Source organism: Haliotis rubra, unplaced genomic scaffold (genome assembly GCF_003918875.1).
Source record: "Haliotis rubra isolate DU_JTF1 unplaced genomic scaffold, ASM391887v1 Scf86, whole genome shotgun sequence".
NCBI lineage: Eukaryota > Metazoa > Mollusca > Gastropoda > Lepetellida > Haliotidae > Haliotis > Haliotis rubra.
The window spans coordinates 2,294,358-2,314,998 of record NW_025767590.1 but is presented as its reverse complement, the minus strand read 5'-3'; the positions used below and the strand labels follow the sequence as shown (position 1 = coordinate 2,314,998).

The following is a 20,641-nucleotide window of genomic DNA, read 5'->3' as shown; positions in this document are numbered from 1 at the left end:
TATTATATTTTGTTGGGTTTTTTTCACTATGAGCCTTTTTTTCTGTAAAATATGTTCATTTCAGGGACTAGTTGTTAGTCTAGAAGTGCCCGTGAGCACTAGGCAATACGTGTAATGACTGAAAATTCTAGTTATTACACGAAATGACTAAATATCATGGTCAGGCATTACGTGAAATGACGGAAATGCTGTCAAGAACACCAAAGTTCAATGTAAAACATTTATTGATGCTATAATAAAAATGTTTTACAAGTTTGCATCAACATAAAGTAAATTGTTATTGAACTATTTAAATTGTTTAATCTGATGCTTCAGTCTCCGACTCCGAACATCAACTTGTGAGATGAACTGGACAGATTTTTACAAGTGATTTGACAGTTCGATTGAATGACTTCTGTGATATATGATTTCAATTTTGTGATGAAAGACTCAACTATATTACTATTTTTATGCTAGCTTTTGAATTGACTGTAGGACTTTGTGGTGAATGAGATGGCACAGTATACTCAGTATACTTTAAATAGTTCAATATTTCATTTCGTGTAACAACTGGAATTTTCAGTCATTACACGTATTGCCTATAGTGCTCACAGGTACTTCACGAAATGCATGACTGATTTATTTAGTCAGTACGCGATATGACTGATTACACAGATTGACTGTAACATACATACATTGTTTCCTTTCACACATCCTCGAAACTTTATATGTGAGTCCGCAAGTGCTCACAACTATGATCTCTGAGTCCACCAACCAACAATGGTTGTCTATTTGACATTAATTGATAATACATATATGACTTGATTATTCATTTTGTTCCGCATATGGAACAGACTAACATGGGTCTCATGAATAAATCTTATTGCGGGGCCGAGTCAAGTAACCAGCAAGTGTATTTATTAAAATATATAACTTGATTCAGTTAAAATTGACTTTAACTGAAAGTGAACGGAGTCCGATCCAATACACACTGGCGCCTCTGTGGCCGAGTGGATATAGAGCGTATACAGAAGGTCGGGGTTCGATCCTCCCAATAGACGTTTAATGTGGTGCTAAATTTGTTACCCTTACTGCTGCTGGGCATTGGAGTCTGCTACAACAGGCACTGGTACTGGTTTCCGAATGCGGCATGTTATCTCAGTTTGCGCACGCACGCACGCACGCACATGCAGTCATGCACACGCACAAACACACACATGTCGCTCCATAAACATTCGTACATGGACATTAATTAAGCTTTGTCAAGAGGAGATTTGACAAATGAATGTATCCAACCATGGAAGTGTTTTAATCAGTGATAACATATAAACTTGTTATTTTGTTTTCCGGTCAAAATGTCCCGAAACACACACAAACCCCAGAAAATGCAAGGCTGATCTATATTTTCTTGAATATATACAGACTGGCTTGCAGTCCCAATAATCACTGCCCGCAAAGACTCGTCAGCAGATTTGAATTGTACTTCGCATCTACAAGAACTATTACTCCTGTTTCCGATTTTAAGGGGGGCGGTGGGTAGCCTAACGGTTAAAGGACCCGCTCGTCATGTTGAAAACCCGGGTTCGATTCCACACATAGGTACAATAAGTGCATGAAGACCATTTTCTGGTGTTCCCCGACGTGATATTGCTGGAATATTGCTAAAAGCGGCGTAAAAGCATACTCATTCACTCACTCCAAATCTAAGCCTGGTCAGCTGTCCATTGCCCACATACATGTTATATTTATAACACTTGAAGGACCCATTTTCTTGTCCTTAAATATATCACTTCAATTCAATATGTCCGAAGTAAAAACTTTATTCGTTTGAGTGCCTTCCGTTCCCACTGAATGTTCGTCCAGCGGCAAATACGAATGTTTACGCTAGCACGTGCTGACGTCCGTCTGCTGTGTTTTCCAGTGGGTTGCGGGCGTGGCTTAGCTGCTCACAGTCATCGTATTTAGGTCGTAGGCATTTTTCAAATTCTGTCATCTCTACATGTCGAATCATTTCATCGTCACATGATTCGAATAGCCAAGGTAACCGTTTTTCATCATGCTTTCAGGAGCCTGATCCATATCATAGCCAACGCTTCGCTGCTTGAACTGCTTGTTTTCTGCGGACATTCACCAGTAGTCCTGAATCGAAAGTTTCCATGACATATTTTCGGTTGAACCTATTTTCATGAGACAATAACTTGTGTCTTTTCTTACCGACATGTTGTGATATCACAAAAGGACACCGTGTTGAAATCTTGTGTCATGGAGAAACATCCATGCAGCATGATGCAATAGGTTTTAGAATTCCGATACTGTCATAGTTCAGCCATCTAAACGTCTTGTTCCTACCAAGGTACAGACCCGTGCAAAAAGTATTCGGATATATGGCAGCAGTCTGTAAATAATTGAGACTGGACCAGACCATCCAGTGATCAACAGCATGAGCATCAATTTACGCAATTGGGATACGATGACATGTGTCAACCAAGTCAGCCAGCCTGACCACCCGATCCCATTAGTCGCCTCTTACCACAAGCGTAGGTTACTGAAGATCAATTCTAACCCACATCTTCACAGCACGAAAGTGGATGAAAATAATTCTGAAAATGTAAATGGCCTTAGTCTCTAATGAAGATGCTGTCATATCTTTTTCAAACACAGTTCCTTTACTGCAAATGTACATTGATTTGATTATTATTTTTCAGTTCAGTTAATAGCAACAGTGTTTTTATGGCTAATTTCAAATGTAGTTTTATTTACCAATATAACTTTTGTTATCATCAATTTAAGGTTTTTGACATCAGAATGGAACAACACACTTGAGAAGCATGAGCACCCAGTCCACATGGAGGACCTCTGTGATCGTTTCAGCCTAGTACAGTCAGCACTGGCCTACCTTGACAATGCTGATCATCTCCAATATGTGAAAACAACTTGCTGTAAATACAGCTCAGGAGAGGTTTTCCATTAATAAAATCCGTTTTCATTGATGTAGCTGTAAAATGACAGTTTGATTACATAATCATACGTTGTATAATGTTTTCAATTTGCTGAGATTTTGTATGAAAAACTATAGATTTTGAATTAGTGTTTCATATGTGAAATTAAATCAAGTACATGTATTCAAAGCTATGATGACAGTCTTGACCTAAATTCATGCTCGAGAATATTAAGAAAAAAATGATTATCAGTACCCTACCAAGAAAGTGATCACAAACATAAAAACTGTTTATACATTTTCAGCTTTTTCTAATCTGTTGTGAGACTGTTCAGTTTCATTGCATTCTTTTCAGGAACTGTTGGTGTATCATTTTAAACTTGATGTGGACCCAGCGGAACTTACAGAATTAAACGGTATATTGTTTCCAATGACCATAAGCCTAATTTAAAACTTCATCTTGAATGACAGTTTACTGAACTGGTGAAGTACAGTTAAATACAGTAATACTATGTTATTTCACCATACCTGCTGTCAATTCTTCGTTACTTTAAAAACTGAAGATGATGTTAAAGATAACAACACCAAGAGTCGGGGGCACTTTGGTACATCTGTTGAACTCCCCTTTTAACACCTTTGTATGTAGTGGAATCCCTAACTGTGTTAGGGAAATTATCCACTGTAATCATAATATCATACCAACACTGGAGGTATTAATTTGAAAGAAATTAATGTATGATTGAGGTAAAACTTATATATTTCATGTAACATCTTATGGACCACTTTTCAGCTGCACTTGGAAATTTTGTGCTTTTGAAACCGCTGAAGTCCACTGAGATCTTTCAAGAAGTAAGTGGGATTTAGAAAATATACTGTTGTTGGCTACAGCTTTTTAAAATATTTTACTTTATATTACTTTTTCCATATTTTCACAGTAATAGTCATGTCAGTGACAGGAAAAGGGAATTCCAAAATGCTAATAATATAGTTGTTATGCTATACAAGATAGGATGTATTTTATAGAATGATTTTCAGTTTACATGTATTTAAGTATTTACTGTTCATTAAGGTGGCTTTGCACATCATCCTAAACAAGTTGAACTGTTCTGTTCCCCACATGGGTCCACTGTGTGAAGCCCATTGGTGGTATCTTCAGTCATCATTTTGTTTGTCAAAAAGCAACTACAAGTCACTGTAAATTTAATTCTGCAGATAGTGTTCCAGACTGCTCAGGAGTTGGAGCTTCTACCAAGTGATACCACCTTGTCCCAGATCTCGGTTGTGTTGAAACTGTCCAGCCTGCCAAGTCCACTAGAAGGGTAGGATGCAGAAAAGGAATAGTCTGTGTTTAAAAGTAGCCTTTTGTAATGTGTTTGACACTGTACCATGATTTCTTCAGATTTTCTACATGACTTTGTATTGATATTCCTAGTTAGCCTATATAACCCCTGGGGTAATGGTTAGAATAGGTCCCCAAGACACTATTGCTGGTTGCAGGACTTCAGTGATGTAATAAGCTGCTCATGATATCCTTTTGTTTGGCCATGGATCCATTTTTAACACTCTACCTTGATATTGTTGGAATATTGATGATTGCTAAGTAAAACAATGAACAACCTATGTGTATAAAGATATGACAATATTGTAAATGAATCTTCAACCAATGGAATGTTTCTCAGTATGTCACTTTATCCAGTTTTTAGACACCACTGTTGTTTTCGGTAGGGTTTATACACATTTTTATTATTTCGAAGTTGAACACTGTTTTTTCATTTAATTACATTTTAATGCAGTTGCAGAATCAAGTGCATGAAAGATTTATCCAGGAATATTGGCAGCTGTAACTATGTCAAGTTTGATGGGGTTGTCACTGGGATTACAGGAATTTCAAAATATACGTAAGTCAAACAAGTTTCCATGTAAAATCAAGTGAAACAGTTATGAAGTACCGTTTTTTTCCTGATTCAGTTGAGTGCCATATTTACCATGAACATAGTCTAACTATTGTAATATCCAAATGCAGTGGCTATTTTGTTTGCCGTTATGTACAATAAAGCCCTGCACCCTTTTGACCTCACATTTCTCTACAACCGACGGGGTGGTGGGTTAGCCTAGTGGTTAAAGCGTTCGCTTGTCATGCCGGTTTGATTCCCCACATGGGTACAATGTGTCTGGTGTCCTCCGCCTTGATGCTGCTGGAATATTGCTTAAAGCGGTGTACAACCATACTCACTCACTCACTCTACAACTCAACTTTAGATGAAGATATGGATGGCAAATTTGTTTCTGAGCATAGTTGTGTTTCTTTGTCACTGACCATGTGTTTGAATCCAATAGCTGTACTGTGAGTGTCGTAACATCTGTCACTTTTGACATTCCTCCCACAGTTAGCTAATATGCCAAGATCAGGGATTACATGGAGTCCTGTATTTAAGGGTCCATGGGACTCATACTCTTAATTTTCGTTGGTCAAAATGGGGGTCCAAGACACTTAAATATTATTATTAATACTGTTATTGTATAGTGTATCATGATCATCATATTGTTACAGTAATTAAGTTGCAAATAATACCATAAACCAGCTGGTAGCAAACTCAGTGATAACTTATTGTCACTTGATTGGAATTTTTTTTAAAAGTACTTGGACGTTTTCTGGGTCCTTGTGGACGCACTAATAAATTTTGTTACGTCCATTGTCAATTTTTATGAGCATAGGATGCATGGAATTCGTGTCCTGTAAATCCCTGCAAGATGCAGCTGGAATCATTACTGTTAAAACAAACTCACTCTCTGTAGTTCTGAGATGAATGTATTGTATCTGAGATGAGCTGGGCAAAGTTGATGCCTCGGTTATATGAACAGTGAAAGCAGGGAAGCCTGAAAATGTAAAGTGTAATTCACAGCCAAAACATGGTGTTAGTGACTCACTGTTATCATTATTGTAGTTTGTATTCTGCTTGAACCATGAAGGTTCATTGTCAGATGTCTTTGACATTATGTGGATGCAATAACAAAGTTTCACTGTATTTTGTAGTACGTGTGCAATGAAGAATCACTGTCCATCATTATTTATTAAGTCAAAGCACACGTTATGTGTGTCCCCACCCTGCATGCGAGGGAAATGAAGGACACAAGTTCATCCGGGTCCACATTCCTGGAGCCTCAGAGACACAGACAATAAGGTGAGACATTCTTGGTTTGAGTTAAAAGTAAATGTGTTCTTAATGGTTTAGATGTTTATAAAATATTCATCTTTTAGTCCATAAAGCATAAAAATTCAAATTACGGTGAACATAAATATGTCACAGATATGGCATGGGCCAAGGGAGACAGCTCTGTATAAATGTAAATGTGTTCTACTTTCTATTTTTTACCTATATGATACATGTATAATTCATACTAAATATCATCAAACAATTGCATTCCATCATAAATACTCATGGTCAGAGGCCTTAATCCCTGAATCCTCTTGTATGAACATCAATATAAAAAAGTTGGTTTGACTACACTTGAACTTATCATCCTTTTTTAACAGAAATGACTTCAGATGTAGTGCATGTGGTTCAGTCTTAGAGGAAGACAAGAGTTCCCGGATTATATCAGGTTAGGCTACCATTTGGTGCAAATGTTTCTGAGACTAGCAACCTCGGGGCCGGGTCTTCATGTCATTACCATTGGGTTTGGGGGTTAATATGTACATGTATTATTGTTTGACATTCTTACTACTTCAAGAAGGGTCATGGGTGGCCCAGTCAACAAAGTTGCTGCAATTTGCTTTGCGGAGTTGCATCCCTTCGACACAACAGACACCAGTGATTGTGGAATCCCAGTTTGCTCCTGTTACATATCTAGGTTCATTAGCACCATACCCATGGGTTTTACGGTGGTAAATGTCTGACATGTGGTTCACTTTCCTACCTCAGTAAGATGAGATGCCATTATATATCTGAAATGGTGTCCAAGGCAGTGGTTAAAACTCACCTTTAACTTACTCATAGTCATATCTAAGTCAGCAGGAACCTTGAACAAGTGACTGAAATTGCACCTATTAATGTCATGCATCAGAGACCAATTGATAAAAAAGTACTTCAGCATTAGATCTTTATGTATTCTTCATATTGGTGTTAGGACATTTTAATCATCAGACTAATAGAATTGCTATTTTCAACATACATCTAATAGCAGCATTCATTATCTTGTGGAATACATTAATCACCTGAAATTCTTATGTTTACCCTCCACAATTCTGGTGCTTGAAAATTGTGTATAGGTAATCCTAAGTGCAATAAAATTTCAAATTCACCAGAATGTCCCGAAAATATTGCCATTTGCAAATGTTCTGAAAACATGTATATTTTAAATTTGGTTGGAGAATCATAATTTCTATTTCAGATAAACTTTTAGCTGAGGTTGTTCATGAAGCTTGCTTCCAAGATGTCATCAGTGTCAAGAGCAGGCAGCGAGTCCAAGCTGTTCCAGTATATGTCAGAGGTCACTGTTCTGTCTGTAAATATATTCGGAACAGCTTCAGCCTGAACTCTCAGTTTAGGTTTTCATCAGACATAGTAGTATTTTGGTCCTATGTACATGATGATAAGGAGTAATCACTTAAAGGTTTTACCCAACTTTTTAAATATTTTCTCTATTTTTATTTGTGTGCTCTTTTAATTGGTCATTTTCTAATTTAAGAACCTATTAAGCCTCATACCATCCTTTATACAGACTAAATTCAACATCACTACCTATAACAACAATATATCTGGCCATTTGTTTCCTAGATGAACTCTGTGAGAAGATTCAGATAGGAAAGAAGTACCAGATAATTGGCATGGTGAGGAAAGACATCACTGGTGAGGTGGTCAGCCTTGCCCTGGAGGTTAGTGCTGGGACAATAGAAAACACAATAGAAATTGAAAAAGAAAATGTTTTTCAAGGTTTAGGGACAGGAGAGAGCTTTAGATTTTGTGTCTCCTGATGCAGACTGTGATGTGATCATTTGTGTGACATAATGAGCGATGTGACATCATACCATGGACATTGCGGAACTAAATGTTGTGAGGCTTACTTAAATTTTTTATATGTCATACCTGCTTCATGTTGTTTTTTTAAGTATATATGTTACTTTCTATTAATTCATTTGATATACATGTATGTGATTAAGAATGATGATGCTGAAGGCAGCTCAAGTACTCAGTTCAAAATTGATATGTCACCAAAGTCTTATGTGATTACAGTCATGCTACTTTGTATGTTTTATAAGAGAAATTTGTCATGTTGATGAAATTAAAGTCTATGCCTCTTTTTTGTCACTTTGCAGGCCAATAACATTATACAGGTAACAATTACTACTTCCTTCTCTCATAACTCAAAACATAAATACTTCATATATATATATTGACAGTATGGTAAAAAAAGATTGTAGGTCTTCTTTAACAATTACATGTGTCGCTTTTAAAAGTTTCCATTTTCATTCATCATCGTGCCTAATGAGAATATAGAGTTTACTATGGGACAAGCATGTCATCGGAGAAGACAAGAAAATGGTTCTCTAGCTATTTACTTAACTGAGGTATGTAGTTTTTTAATGTTGTAAACTATAGTGTCATTACAGTTGATTAGAAGTATTTCTGGAGACAAATGTTTTTTTAAGTGGAATATTTACTTTATATTTCTACAACACTTAAATTTAAGTCTTCCTCACATGACTGTTGTTTATTCAGATATCACATATTCTCCACCCCCTGATGCCATCATTTCTGCCTGAGAGTCTGTTGTGCTTGTACAGAGACAGGAGAGACTCACCCTGGAGCTTCAGCCTCAGTCTTGCCTACGTGTTTGGGGGTAAAGTTGTATTTAGTAGTTATTGCAGTGTTCACGAATAGCGTCTGACCCTCTGACAAATCTGGCAGATTCGCCAACGGTCCGATAGAAGTCTACAACCCGCCGGCCCCAGTGTCTGACTGTATATTTCACAATGACTTTGACTGAAGTTGTTATATGGGACATGTGACACTTGTTTGCTGTTTATAAATCTTTTGTTGATAATTTCAATGCCAATTATAAGAAATGTTAAATCTGAAATGTGCTTTTAATTTTATTCTGTGGGTCCTGTGAATTTTCAGTGGGTCAGACAGACATCTGAAACTTACAGGACCCAATGTCCTGTTACTTTGAAACACCATTCTAAAAACACTGTATTGTAGAATACAGACAACTTGTTTTATACTCCCTTCTTTCAGTAATGTCATGTGATGATCTAAAGTTGGGGATGTATGCTTCTTTCCTCTATGACTTTCACTACCATCTGTACCCATGAATGGCTGCATTTAGAAATAGCCCATGAAGATCCATGTTAGAATCGGCCTTTAGCAACCTATGCTTGCCAAAAGAAGATGCAAACAGAACTGGGTTTTCTGTGATGCTGACTTGGTTCATGCTTGTCATCATATCCCAATGATGTTGATCCATTCTCATGTCAGTCACTGGAACAAACAAACAAATAAAAAAGCATAATGGAATAATCACTTTCTGATATTGCATCATTTCGAGGAAATGTTGAGACACCAGCTACGATTTACATTGCCTTCTTTCAGGAGAAGTTGCTCCACCTGGATCATACCTACAGCTGAAGCTTGGACTAATGTTGAGTTTAGCAACTGTATCAGAGGTCTATATTTTATACATATTTCCTATCTAGAATGTTTATATATGATGATAACCTATAAGAACATGCCACAAAATCATATTCTCATCACTGTACTCTCAAATAACATCCTTGGTAACAGTAATCTAAGACGATTGGAAATATTGACTGTGGGAGGTTTTCACCCTCAAGCAAGGCTGAAGGCATTAGTGTTAAAAAATCATCATGGTCTTTGAAATCATGTGGGATAAGCTTGAATAATGCTCTCCTGATTTATGTTTTCTGTTTTTTGGTTTTGTTCTAGGAGAAACCACTGCACATACTTGGCATTGGCAGTGAAGTGGAGGTGATACAGAGACTCATGGACTATGGCCGCCAGTTCTGTGACAGGGGTGTGTGTCACATGGCAGGCTGTCATCTCTCTGGCAAAGTCATCAGTGACAGGCATGAGACCGCCCCATACTTCATAGAAGGTGAGTCACTGCTACATAGGCAGAACATGTTTCACTCAGAAGTAGTTTCTTATGATAATGTTCCTGCATACAATAACATCTAAATATGATTGTCCAACAAAATAAAGAAAAGGTGGATCTAATCTAATCCAATATTCTTGGTTCTGTCCAACAATGTGATCATAGCACTAAGGTGATTGTAACTCCCATACTGGAACATAGACTTAGAAAGTGTTGTAGTGCTAAGATCATTCTGTGGAAAGAGGATCAGAGACCCAAGAGGTTCTTTCTACCTTAACTGGTGATCTTATGATTTCGGTGTTTGACCTGGTTGGTGTTATTGTACCCTGAACAAGGGTAGACACCATTAGTCTTATCTACTGGTAACTAATTTGCAGATCATTTCAGACTAGCACCTTATGTAACATGACTAAATTTGGCAAGAACAACAAGTCCCTCTAAATTTTCACTAGACTTGGACAAACAAACAAGTGGCCATGTCTATCCTGCTCAAAGCAAAGATTGTTCTATCAGCAAGCCAGCAAACTTCACCACCCAATCCAATAGACACGATTCCTGACCCTCATCTTTATCAGGGTTGAGGGTTATTTGTGGATGATGCCTGCTATGACTTCTTTGATTGGCATTCTAGAAGTTGGGTAGATGAAGGATGAGGACTATTTTTATGGATATACAACTTCTTTATTCTGTATATGCGATGTTTCGACATAGATTCTAATGTCGTTGTCTAGCAAGTGATACATGAGAAGTAATTTTGGGTGATATATATACATGAGATGTTTGGGCAATAGATGAAGGATGAGGCCTGGTGTTCTTTAATCCTAATGGAGACTGGTCTTGAGGTTTCACCAATGTCAGATTCACCGCAGTCGCATTCTATCTGGTAGACGACACCTGCAGGATCTGTCTTCTGTAAGAAACAAAGACTCTAAATCCGCCATAGCTGACCACCTTAAAGCCAATCCAAACCACAACATCAGTTGGAACACAACCAAGATCATCGAGAGGAACAAAGCTGACTTCAAAACCCGCAAACTAATTGAAGCTGTCCATATAAAGAAGATTACCCCATCGATCAACAGAGATGAAGGATATTTCATCCCCCAGGCCTATCATCACTCGCTGAATTAATTTTCATGTAACCCTACCATTGTACATTATCCCATGTGTCCATCACTACTGGCTTCCCAACAGTACCTAATCACTCATGTATACACCTATGTACATCACCCCCCTTCTGGCTGCCAATCAACATCCTTAATCCCTTATGTATACAACCATGTACTTCCATCAACTGGCTTCCATCAACTTACTTAATCCTGTATACTATCTGTGTTATCAACCTCTTCTATTGTATAAACAACTCATGTTCGCCTCATCCTTCATCTCATGTATATATATCACCCAAAATTACTTCTCATGTATCACTTGCTTGACAACGACATTAGAATCTATGTCGAAACGTCGGCTATACAGAATAAAGAAGCTGTATATCCATTAAAATTTTCCTCATCCTTGATGCCTGCTATGTTTGATTACACAATGCCATTTGGAAAGTGGTCAAATGTAACATATGTTATATTTGGGATTAGACTTTCTTAGTAAAGTACAAATTCTAGTACTTTTTGAGTTGAGTCCCATCTGGGATTCCAACCCACACCCTCAGAGTCAGGCACCTAATCGCCAGCACTCAAAGTCAGTCGCCCAACCTGCTCAGCCACCACTACTTCCACACAAAGTCTGCAGTCTAGACTACCAGTTATCCGATTTCCATTTTTGTGGAAGTCGCGGTGGCTGAGAGGATTAGGCGGATGGCTTTGTGTGCTTGTGATTAGGTGCCTGACTCTGAGGGTGTGGGTTCGAATCCCAGTTGGGACTCAACTCAAAAAGTACTAGAATTTGTACTTTACTAAGAAAGTGTAATCCCAAATATAACATATGTTACGCCTGCTATCTTACCACTTAGCATGACCTTTATCGGGGAGGGCAGTGATGTGTAAATATTGCGGAGTATCTGCATGGTGTTGCTACAGGACTTATTGTGTGTTATAGGTGGTTCCTTGTTGCTGGCATCAGGAGGAGTGTGTTTCTTGGGGGAGCTGGGCAGGCTAAAGAGGAAGGTCCAGGAACAGCTGCAAGCAGGTACACATCCCACAAGGAGGTACAAGGAGGGACATTTGAAAAATCATTAAGTGTATGAATGTTGTGTTGATGGTTGGCAGTATTTGACAGTAATAAAGTGTATTGTTGGCAGTACCCAGGTGTGTTTATTGTTGGCACTTACTTGTTGTGTTTATACAATGTATTTGTAGTGCTTGGTAATAACAGGGTGTGTTGATCTTCACCAGTTTGTTACAGTATCTACTGGCAAACTAGGATAAGTTGGACCGGCACAGAGAACGCGTTTACGAGAAGTAGGCTGTGCATGGCAATGAGCGAATCCATTTGGTTTGTGAAAGGTAGAGCAGATGTAGGTTAGTGCATGTGCATTGCATGACGATGAAATTGATCTGCGAGTAGATGCACACGCCTTGCTCATAAGACTCTCACGTCGGTGTAGCAAGTCGCACTACACTTGATCGCGGACAACCTGGGGCCCCTTCACTAACAATGGTATGCGCCAGTGGGCGGCACTCATAAATGCTAATACAGGTGAATTGTCAGGTCGGTACTCAACTTATCCTTGTTTGCCAGCAAGTGTGTTGAGTGTTGGTAGTGCTGAACTAACAAGTTGCATTGATTGTTGGCAGTACTTGGCAGTGCTAAAGTGTACCTGGAGCTTGGTGCTAAACACACTGGTGGCCTCCCCCAGCGCACAGTTCAACCCCTCACATGCCAGATATGGGGATACTCAGACAACAAACCCAACAAAGGAAATACATCTGACGATCTGTTCAGTCATCAGGACACTGGAATCATTGCAAAACCAGTGCTGGAGTAAATTCACTTTTTTCTTGGCTGTATGTTTAATTATGGCAACATAAAAATTACAGTGAAGATGTTACTACACTGTACACAATATTCAGAATTAGCAGGCATTTACTAAGGGATTTAGACATGTCCTTACATGTGAGAGAAAATGTTGTTTTGTAAAGTTGTCAATATATCTAGTTGTAAGTAAATATTCATTTAGTGAATGCCTGACAAATGCCACAGAGTTTAGATGTCATCTTTGTAATGTTACTGTCAGATACACTAATGAAACAAATTTCACTAATCATGTTACTGATATTTGTGCTCTTTATCATGCCTATATGTACTTAAACCCAAGTATATCACTTGGACTGTTAAAGTACTTGAACTTATGGAATTTTGGTGTCATCTGTGCAGTGGCTTTGGGTGTGTCTGTTACGCTGATGTTGATGACAAAGTGACAAGAGAGGAGGTCGATACCCTCGCAGCCTGCCAGATTCTGGTACAGTCTATGGAATCTCAACAGCAGAAAAACAAACTACCTGTATCAGCTGACGACTTCAGACAGGTGGATCATTATATAAATTGCAGGGCATCCATCTTGAGCTGATTGTATAGATTGTATATACATTTGTTTAACCAATAACTGACCTATTTGTACTCATTATGTCTATTTCAAATGTTCATTGACTTCAAGTTGAAATGATTGCCAAATATTTCTACAGTTGCATCTATGAGCTCTATTCTTCTGATATCCTTTTAAATAGATCTTATTGTCCCATTACCGGATAGAAACTGAATTACCTTTGAAATATTTTAAAGGAAGTTGAAACCATCAAATATAATTGACCTTTATGAACTTAATGTGTTTATTATTACTTCCTAGTAAGGAGGACATGTGGGCTTTGGACTTCAGCTAGACTAACATCTAGTCTCTGAAATGAACATAATTTTAAAAAAAAAACAGTTCCTAAATTATCTTCACCAAAAATATTAAATAAGAGACCAGAAACTTTCTCAATTTTCAGAAATAGTGGATCATTCTACTCTTGTCACATATTCAACAGGTGCACTGGCTCTATTGGGTATATTTGTTTAAGGGCCTGTATGATAGGGTTGGCATTAGCTAAAGTATCGAATATCATTACTGTCCTACTCATTACATTATGTAATGGTTGTAGTGGGGAAATACGGTATTCATCTGGAAATATCAAATCAGTATATTCCTGGAGTGAAATGATTTGCACAATCTACACATGTGATTTTTAGAATAAGATATATAAGAATAAGAATATCAAATTTGTCTGTTAATAGAAGAGATAAGCATGTTATTCACAAAATGGTGTACTTGTCTTCCAATTTACAATTTTGTAATGCAGTTTTTCCAGTACCTGAGCAGCTATAGAACTAAGATGACCAGTGAAGCCCTGCACTTGTTACAGACGTACTTCCAGGCCAGTAGGAAGACACGAGCTTGTTCAGACACTGGCACAGGCGTTCCCGTCACTGCCCTGGAAACACTGTAAGTGTCAGGATCTAGCCCCCTTTATGAATGCTTCAAGCTTCACTCTGAGAGTGTGGGTTCAAACCCCAGATGGGACAGAACACATAAAAGTACCAGAATCTGTACTTTGCTAAGAAAAAGAGTAATCCCAAATACAGAATGCATTGCTTCAAGTTATTTCTTGTTTTTCACCTTGTATACTCATGAATTGTTTTTGCTATCTTTATCAAATACCTAATTCCACTAAAAAATGATATATTTATAAATCTCACAAACTGGTAGAAACATCCCATGTTGTGGCAATATGTATCAATTTAGGACAAATCTATTTGTTAGTTATATCCTTAAAGGTCACATGCAACGTAAAACACAACTTTGCAGATTCTGATACCTTTCGGTATGGACTTACCGAAACAAATCGTCAAAAATGCAAATTCAGCTTATAAAGTTGAAAAATAAGGCGATGAAAAAAACCGCGCGAAATCGGAGTTCAAACGTTTCACTAATTTTCCCCAGACTTTTTTGGGGAAATCTGGTTTGAACAGCTGGGCTGTGCTCATAGCACGTGCGCAGTAAAATAGGTTCGCGCAGCTTGGAAGCAGGTTGTCCGGTGAATACTCGGTGAAGGCTTTGGTATGAGCTATTTTTCTAATGTTTTGTTAATATCTCACAGGCACGAGCTTTTTATATGTTATGACAGTAAATTAACTGTTTATATAATTTCATTTGTCTATTTCACCACACGTTCTTCTTACCGAGTCACTTTCTCAGTTCGATACTTGAAAGCAATGTCATTATTTAGCGTTGACAGAATTTCTAACTTTGATATAGATATGTCGTTGTCACAGACAAAACTCAATGTCTTGTTTTATTGACACCTGTGTGTCTGCCTGCCTGTCTGCTAATGACAATATTCAATACACAGCTGCTATCACTGACCACATGCAATTTGAACTTAACACCAATCAGGCTATACACCATAAACAAAATGCATTGATTTATGGCCCGAGTTCGGTCTCTGTCACATTATGTAATTACACAGACAGGCAGGTGTGATACTTGAACACATGACATGTTATGATGTCTGTTGATTGTAAAATGTTATGCACAAAAAATGAGCATGTATTTACAAAACCGAACATCTCTCTATATATACACACACAATGAGCTGTGAGGGCATCTGCAAATGAACCAGCCGTTACACTTGAGTGCACACCCACCCGCTCTGACTGGGTTCGGTATCCCGGCTGCTTCGTTTCTTGGGAAGTAAACCCAAGTACACAATATTGCACTTATAATTTTGTTTATATGTTTTTTCATAACCAGCAATGTATATTATATGTCATGAATAAGTGATAATTGTGTTTTAATTATGCTTGATGTTTTGGTTGCATGTGACCTTTAAACTAACATTCTTTTGACACATAAAACAAATACACTGAAACCTTCTTTTCTCTTGTATGTATATATATATTGATTTGTTTGACTTTTATTTGTGCCCTAGTAGTTGTACCGACGTATGGTAGTGAAATATTTATAAGTTGTTCAGACATATATTTCCAGTAGGTTTTAGAACTTCAGCCAATTACCAATTCAAAGACAAAAGACCATAATGAAGTCATTGTCTCCAATTACCGCCAACAGCTTGGAATGCTTCTCTTCACACTGTAGGCGTTATACTGTTAAGTAATGACCCCATTGTTCTTACCTGTTAATTGGATAGCCGATTAGTTGTGAAAACATTGCCTTTATTATCATTCAGTGTTTTATTCCATTCTTCTTACTGGAACCAACGTGTTTGTTTTGGGTAAGGATTAGTGATAATTAATCTTTGATCTTTGTACCAATCCATGATTGTTTGTGTAGGCTAGACTTTGATCTTACTCTTTAGGTAAAACACAGACTAACATCAAAGTACCAATGTGATAGCCTATCTGTTATTGTCTGGAGATTACAATTTCATTAATATGTGTAGCTCGAGTATATATTTCGTGGAACCTGATATCATGTCATTCTGGACTCAAGGGTAGAGCAGTATATACTGCATGTAATTACACTAGTGACTTGTATTTGCTGTCAAAGTCTGAAATCTGGAACATGGATGCTGTTGCTGCTGCAGAGGAACTAAGATGTCTCCTCATCTCTCACAACACAGCCACCCGACAACTTCATTCTCTTGGTAGGTATCAACTGAAGTTAGGTTTCCTCAACCCATGTCTTGTAAAATGCTGTTCATTTGAGTAATCTTAGTCAGTTACAGTCCATATGTGTACATATTATCAATTGAAACCTGTCATAAAAGTGTAGACTTTAGGATTTGGCACACACTGAGGTACCTATGTACAAACTCAACCAAAACCAGTTCAGTTCCACCCTCCATCTCAAGGATAGAACTCATGCTCAGGTTAGCTTCATGGTTGTCAGAGGGATACAGAAGTAGTCAGATTGAGACAGTGGCTGACAATGTTTCTTTTGAAATGTGTCTTGTGCAATTCAGCAGTGTGAAATCCATGTTATTATTTGTACAGAATTTTTAACACATTGCTCTTCCATCATCAAGCTTCTAATGTAAAAAAGTATAAGGAAATGAGATTTGTCAACATTATGTATGTAAAGTGTAATTATGTATTTTCTCTAAAATCTATAACATGTAATATTTATTCTTCTTGCCTGAATTTAAAAAAACACAGCGTTATCAACCATCAACCTTTTTAAATTATGCATAATCACTTTGACAAGTATTGTTAAACATAATGATTGAATCCCATGCTGACATAATTCAGTATCTCTATAATGGTGATTACATAGTTGCTATGGTATTACTATATATATTTGCTTTTTTCACAGATAATGAGATCAGTCGATTGACCCATAAGCTTGAAACACTCCCAACGGCATGTCGTCTCCCACTGACCGAGCGTGTAACAGCCCTTGAAGGAGTACGTAGAATGTTCTCTGTGTTCTGTTCACTCAAGTGGCAGGAAGTTCAGGCATTTGTCGGTGATATCACTTCATCACTGGACCAGCAACACAGTGACCTAGAGACTGATGTCAGTTTTGAAGAAGATGCGAGAGATCTAGGCACATGGACATCTTGTGTTTCCCTCAGGGGACAGTGACCATTCCAGCATTGAGATGGCTGAATTAGCCTATTTACAAATTGACAGTGTTAACTCACAGTCTGTGTGTTCACATCTGGAGTAGGCAAATGAGATGGTCAGTTGGTACTGCTCAGACAGACAATAATCTGGAAGTGGTTTAAAAAAACCATGCAGACATGGTCAGTATTGGAAAAAAATTACACAGTCGATCGGCAACATTGAAGGATTCCGGCTGTGAAATCATTTGAGAAATACTGAAGCTGTACATGCTGAAATTGTAAATATTATTCAATAGTGCTCTGGAACAAGTTGCAATAATACTGATGAATTTAGTGCTGGAATGGAATAAACTATATTATCTTATATGAGTGTTGTTTTCATCTGCTAGAATATAACAGTTTGTGTTTTTGTAACATTTGGTAATTTAATTACTACATTGTGACAATGGTAGATGTTTAAAAAGAAGAAGAATTTAATTTAAAATATGTGTGCATCAGTTACCTTGTTGGCACATGTATCACTGCTTCAGTTGCAAACTTTCAGTGTATATAATTTGACACATGCAATACGCTAGATGTTAGGTATACAAGAACATATCATCATAGTCACTGTACTTTCTGTACAACTGCATTAGTAGTGGTTGTTACCATGCAACAATACTTAATGAACACACAAACTGAAAATTGAAGGCAATTTAAATGCATCCATCAGATCCTCAAAATCCCATTTCAAGCATCATTTAATTTTTAGGACTGGAATGGAAAAATAATAAAAAGATACTAATGCATATTGACAGTAAGTCATTAACCAGATGTTAATATTAAGCCTACAGCATCTAAATCCTACAATCACCATTTACTCTGTGTTGGAGAGTGTCCCTAATCACCATTTAAAGCCACAATCTGTGTGTATTGTGTTTTTCATAGTGTCCCTATTATAATCCGTGTGTACTTAAATGTTGCAAAGTATCTGCTCAAGACCAGGTCAGACACGGTCTGTGTGTACTTTGTGATGGAGAGTGACCCCACTCAATGCCAGGTCAGACACAAGCTGTGTGGAGTGACCATACTGAAGACCAGTCCAGACACAATCCATGTGTACAAAATGCTGCAGGGTGTTAGTGTCTTGCAACCGGGTCAGATAGTCTGTGTGGACAGTTACCCCACTGAAGGCCAGGCCAGACAACCGCCTCGGTAGTGTAGTGGTTAGAGCTTCCGCCCGAGAGCCGAAGGTCACGGGTACAATCCCAGCCACGTCATACCAAAAGACTTTAAAATATGGTGCTTGTTGGTCCCTGTCTGGCGTTCGGCATTAATGGATACAACAAGGACTGGTTGGCTCGGAGTCAGTATAATGTGTCTGAGTGGGGCATTCATACTTAAATGCGGCCTGGTATCTCGTGAGGTGGCACTATAAAACCAGCTTAAGTCTGGGCTAGTACAAGCAGCCACACATACACACGCATGTACGTTGTGATATGATTGAAATATTCTTAAGTACAACGTTAAACCGCCTTTCATTTCACTTCAATTCGCCAGGCCAGGCACAATCTGTGTGTACATATTATGCTGCAGGGTGTCGTGACACTGTGTACTCTATTGCAGGGTGTCCTTGTCTCATGGCCAGGCCAAGCTCAGTCTGCGTCATCAGGTGCTGGAGGAGGATGCTGTCATGGCCATCAGGATATATGAGGAAATTCTTACAGCAAGATTTGGTTGGTTTAACGTGATGAAATTGATTAACTGCAATGCAAGCATACTGTGGAATACTTGTGGTATTTTAAGCTCAATTTATTTAGAAGGAAATAGTATTACCACAGCCTGTGGGATTGCTCTATCCCATTTCATTGGGATCTTACTTGAGGCATCTGACATTGATATCAGGTCTTAAGTTGACCCCTCTGTGTTTTTGAAATTGTAAATATCAGATGCAAACATGTTTTCAAATCTTGATCTTAATACATTTTGTACAGGAATGTCCGTATTGAATGTGCAGCCAAGATCTCATGTGACAAGCAAGTGTTTTGAAGAGTTTATTGGACCAGAGGTATATACGATTTTTTACCACAATTTTTAATGTATAAAACCTAAGAATGTTTTGGGCTATGAAACTATTTGACAATATAATTTGACAAAAACTGTATAAAGTCAAAATGTTACAAGACTGAAAACAGTCTCCAATGCACTGCAAACATAAGGTCCAAAGCATAACTATTATACCTGCATGGAATGCACAAGCATCACATGACCAATTGTTGTTTGTTTCATTTTAAGCCACCATGAAATACATGTGTATTCTTCCTAGCAGTTTCACATCAGTAGTGTTCCATCTCATGGACAAAACTGTTGGTAAACATCTCCATTATGACATTCAAGCATAGGTAATCAATAGTTCCTTTTTTCTATGCAATGATTTCATTTGATATTTTAATCTTTACAGAATGACAGGGCCATGCACCAGTTTCATGTTCAACTGATCCGATTCTGTGGTCATACTGGAAACATGGAGGAATGATACATACACATTGCCATAGATCACTTTGGATGTTACAGCAAATATACCAAAATACAACACACAGTGGGACCATTTGATATCTATACTATATGATCACACTTGTACATGAGGCAGTGCTGCGGACTCAACAGCAATATTGGTAGCATCAGTTTCTGTATCAGAAGTATTTGTTGACTGGATCAGTGTTAATGCAAGGAAGCTACACTTTGATCTGCTGCCTTGGTAGCATCATACTCAGCATTAGAAACATTTGTTTACTGGATCAATGTTCTGCAGCAAATACTCAACTTTTAAATATAAAGGTTTTAACATCAGCACAGAATTCTAATTGAGAGTAAACTATATTTATTTCTGTATGAATGCTCAATGTTGCTTGAATTGTTCTAAAGATATTGCTAGAATCTCTTTTCATAGTTGGTGCTGGATCATCTGTCTCCGAGTATTTCTTAACGAGTTAAAATTGTCTGCATTGTATACTGTTACATTTCATTATAGTAATCTTTCAACATCTGTGATAATGCATTTATTAATATAATATTTCTTGCTCAGTTTTTGTATTTATTTTTTATTTGTATT

The 20,641-nt window shown here is 37.7% G+C and overlaps 1 protein-coding gene across 6 annotated transcripts; it reads left to right on the top strand.

The window, feature by feature from the left end:
- The first annotated feature begins 1,876 nt into the window (after positions 1-1,876).
- Positions 1,877-20,641, top strand: LOC124262888 (minichromosome maintenance domain-containing protein 2-like). Of its 6 annotated transcripts, none has more exons than XM_046697476.1 (21): positions 1,877-2,019; positions 2,770-2,938; positions 3,273-3,333; positions 3,708-3,766; positions 4,130-4,236; positions 4,711-4,815; positions 5,995-6,099; positions 6,453-6,520; positions 7,310-7,408; positions 7,696-7,793; positions 8,235-8,252; positions 8,638-8,758; positions 9,511-9,584; positions 9,865-10,033; positions 12,086-12,175; positions 12,784-12,970; positions 13,364-13,514; positions 14,389-14,468; positions 19,156-19,265; positions 19,524-19,597; positions 19,991-20,641. In XM_046697476.1, exons 2-21 carry the CDS (start codon positions 2,825-2,827, stop codon positions 20,063-20,065), a joined length of 1,965 nt encoding a protein of 654 aa, XP_046553432.1. In that variant the 5' UTR covers positions 1,877-2,019; positions 2,770-2,824; the 3' UTR covers positions 20,066-20,641. The 6 variants fall into 6 exon arrangements, 5 of the variants coding, with proteins under 5 accessions (XP_046553432.1, XP_046553429.1, XP_046553434.1 ...); XM_046697473.1 differs by having other exon boundaries at positions 14,326-14,468; XR_006894715.1 differs by lacking the exons at positions 19,156-19,265; positions 19,524-19,597; positions 19,991-20,641 and adding exons at positions 16,533-16,629; positions 17,298-17,865 and having other exon boundaries at positions 14,326-14,468.

Coding starts and splice junctions, on each gene's coding strand:
- LOC124262888 (XM_046697473.1), top strand. CDS start 2,825: ATGGAGGACCTCTGTGATCGTTTCAGCCTAGTACAGTCAGCACTGGCC. Junction 2,939..3,272: donor GTAAATACAGCTCAGGAGAG/GTTTTCCATTAA, acceptor CATTCTTTTCAG/GAACTGTTGGTGTATCATTT. Junction 19,598..19,990: donor AAGAGTTTATTGGACCAGAG/GTATATACGATT, acceptor TAATCTTTACAG/AATGACAGGGCCATGCACCA.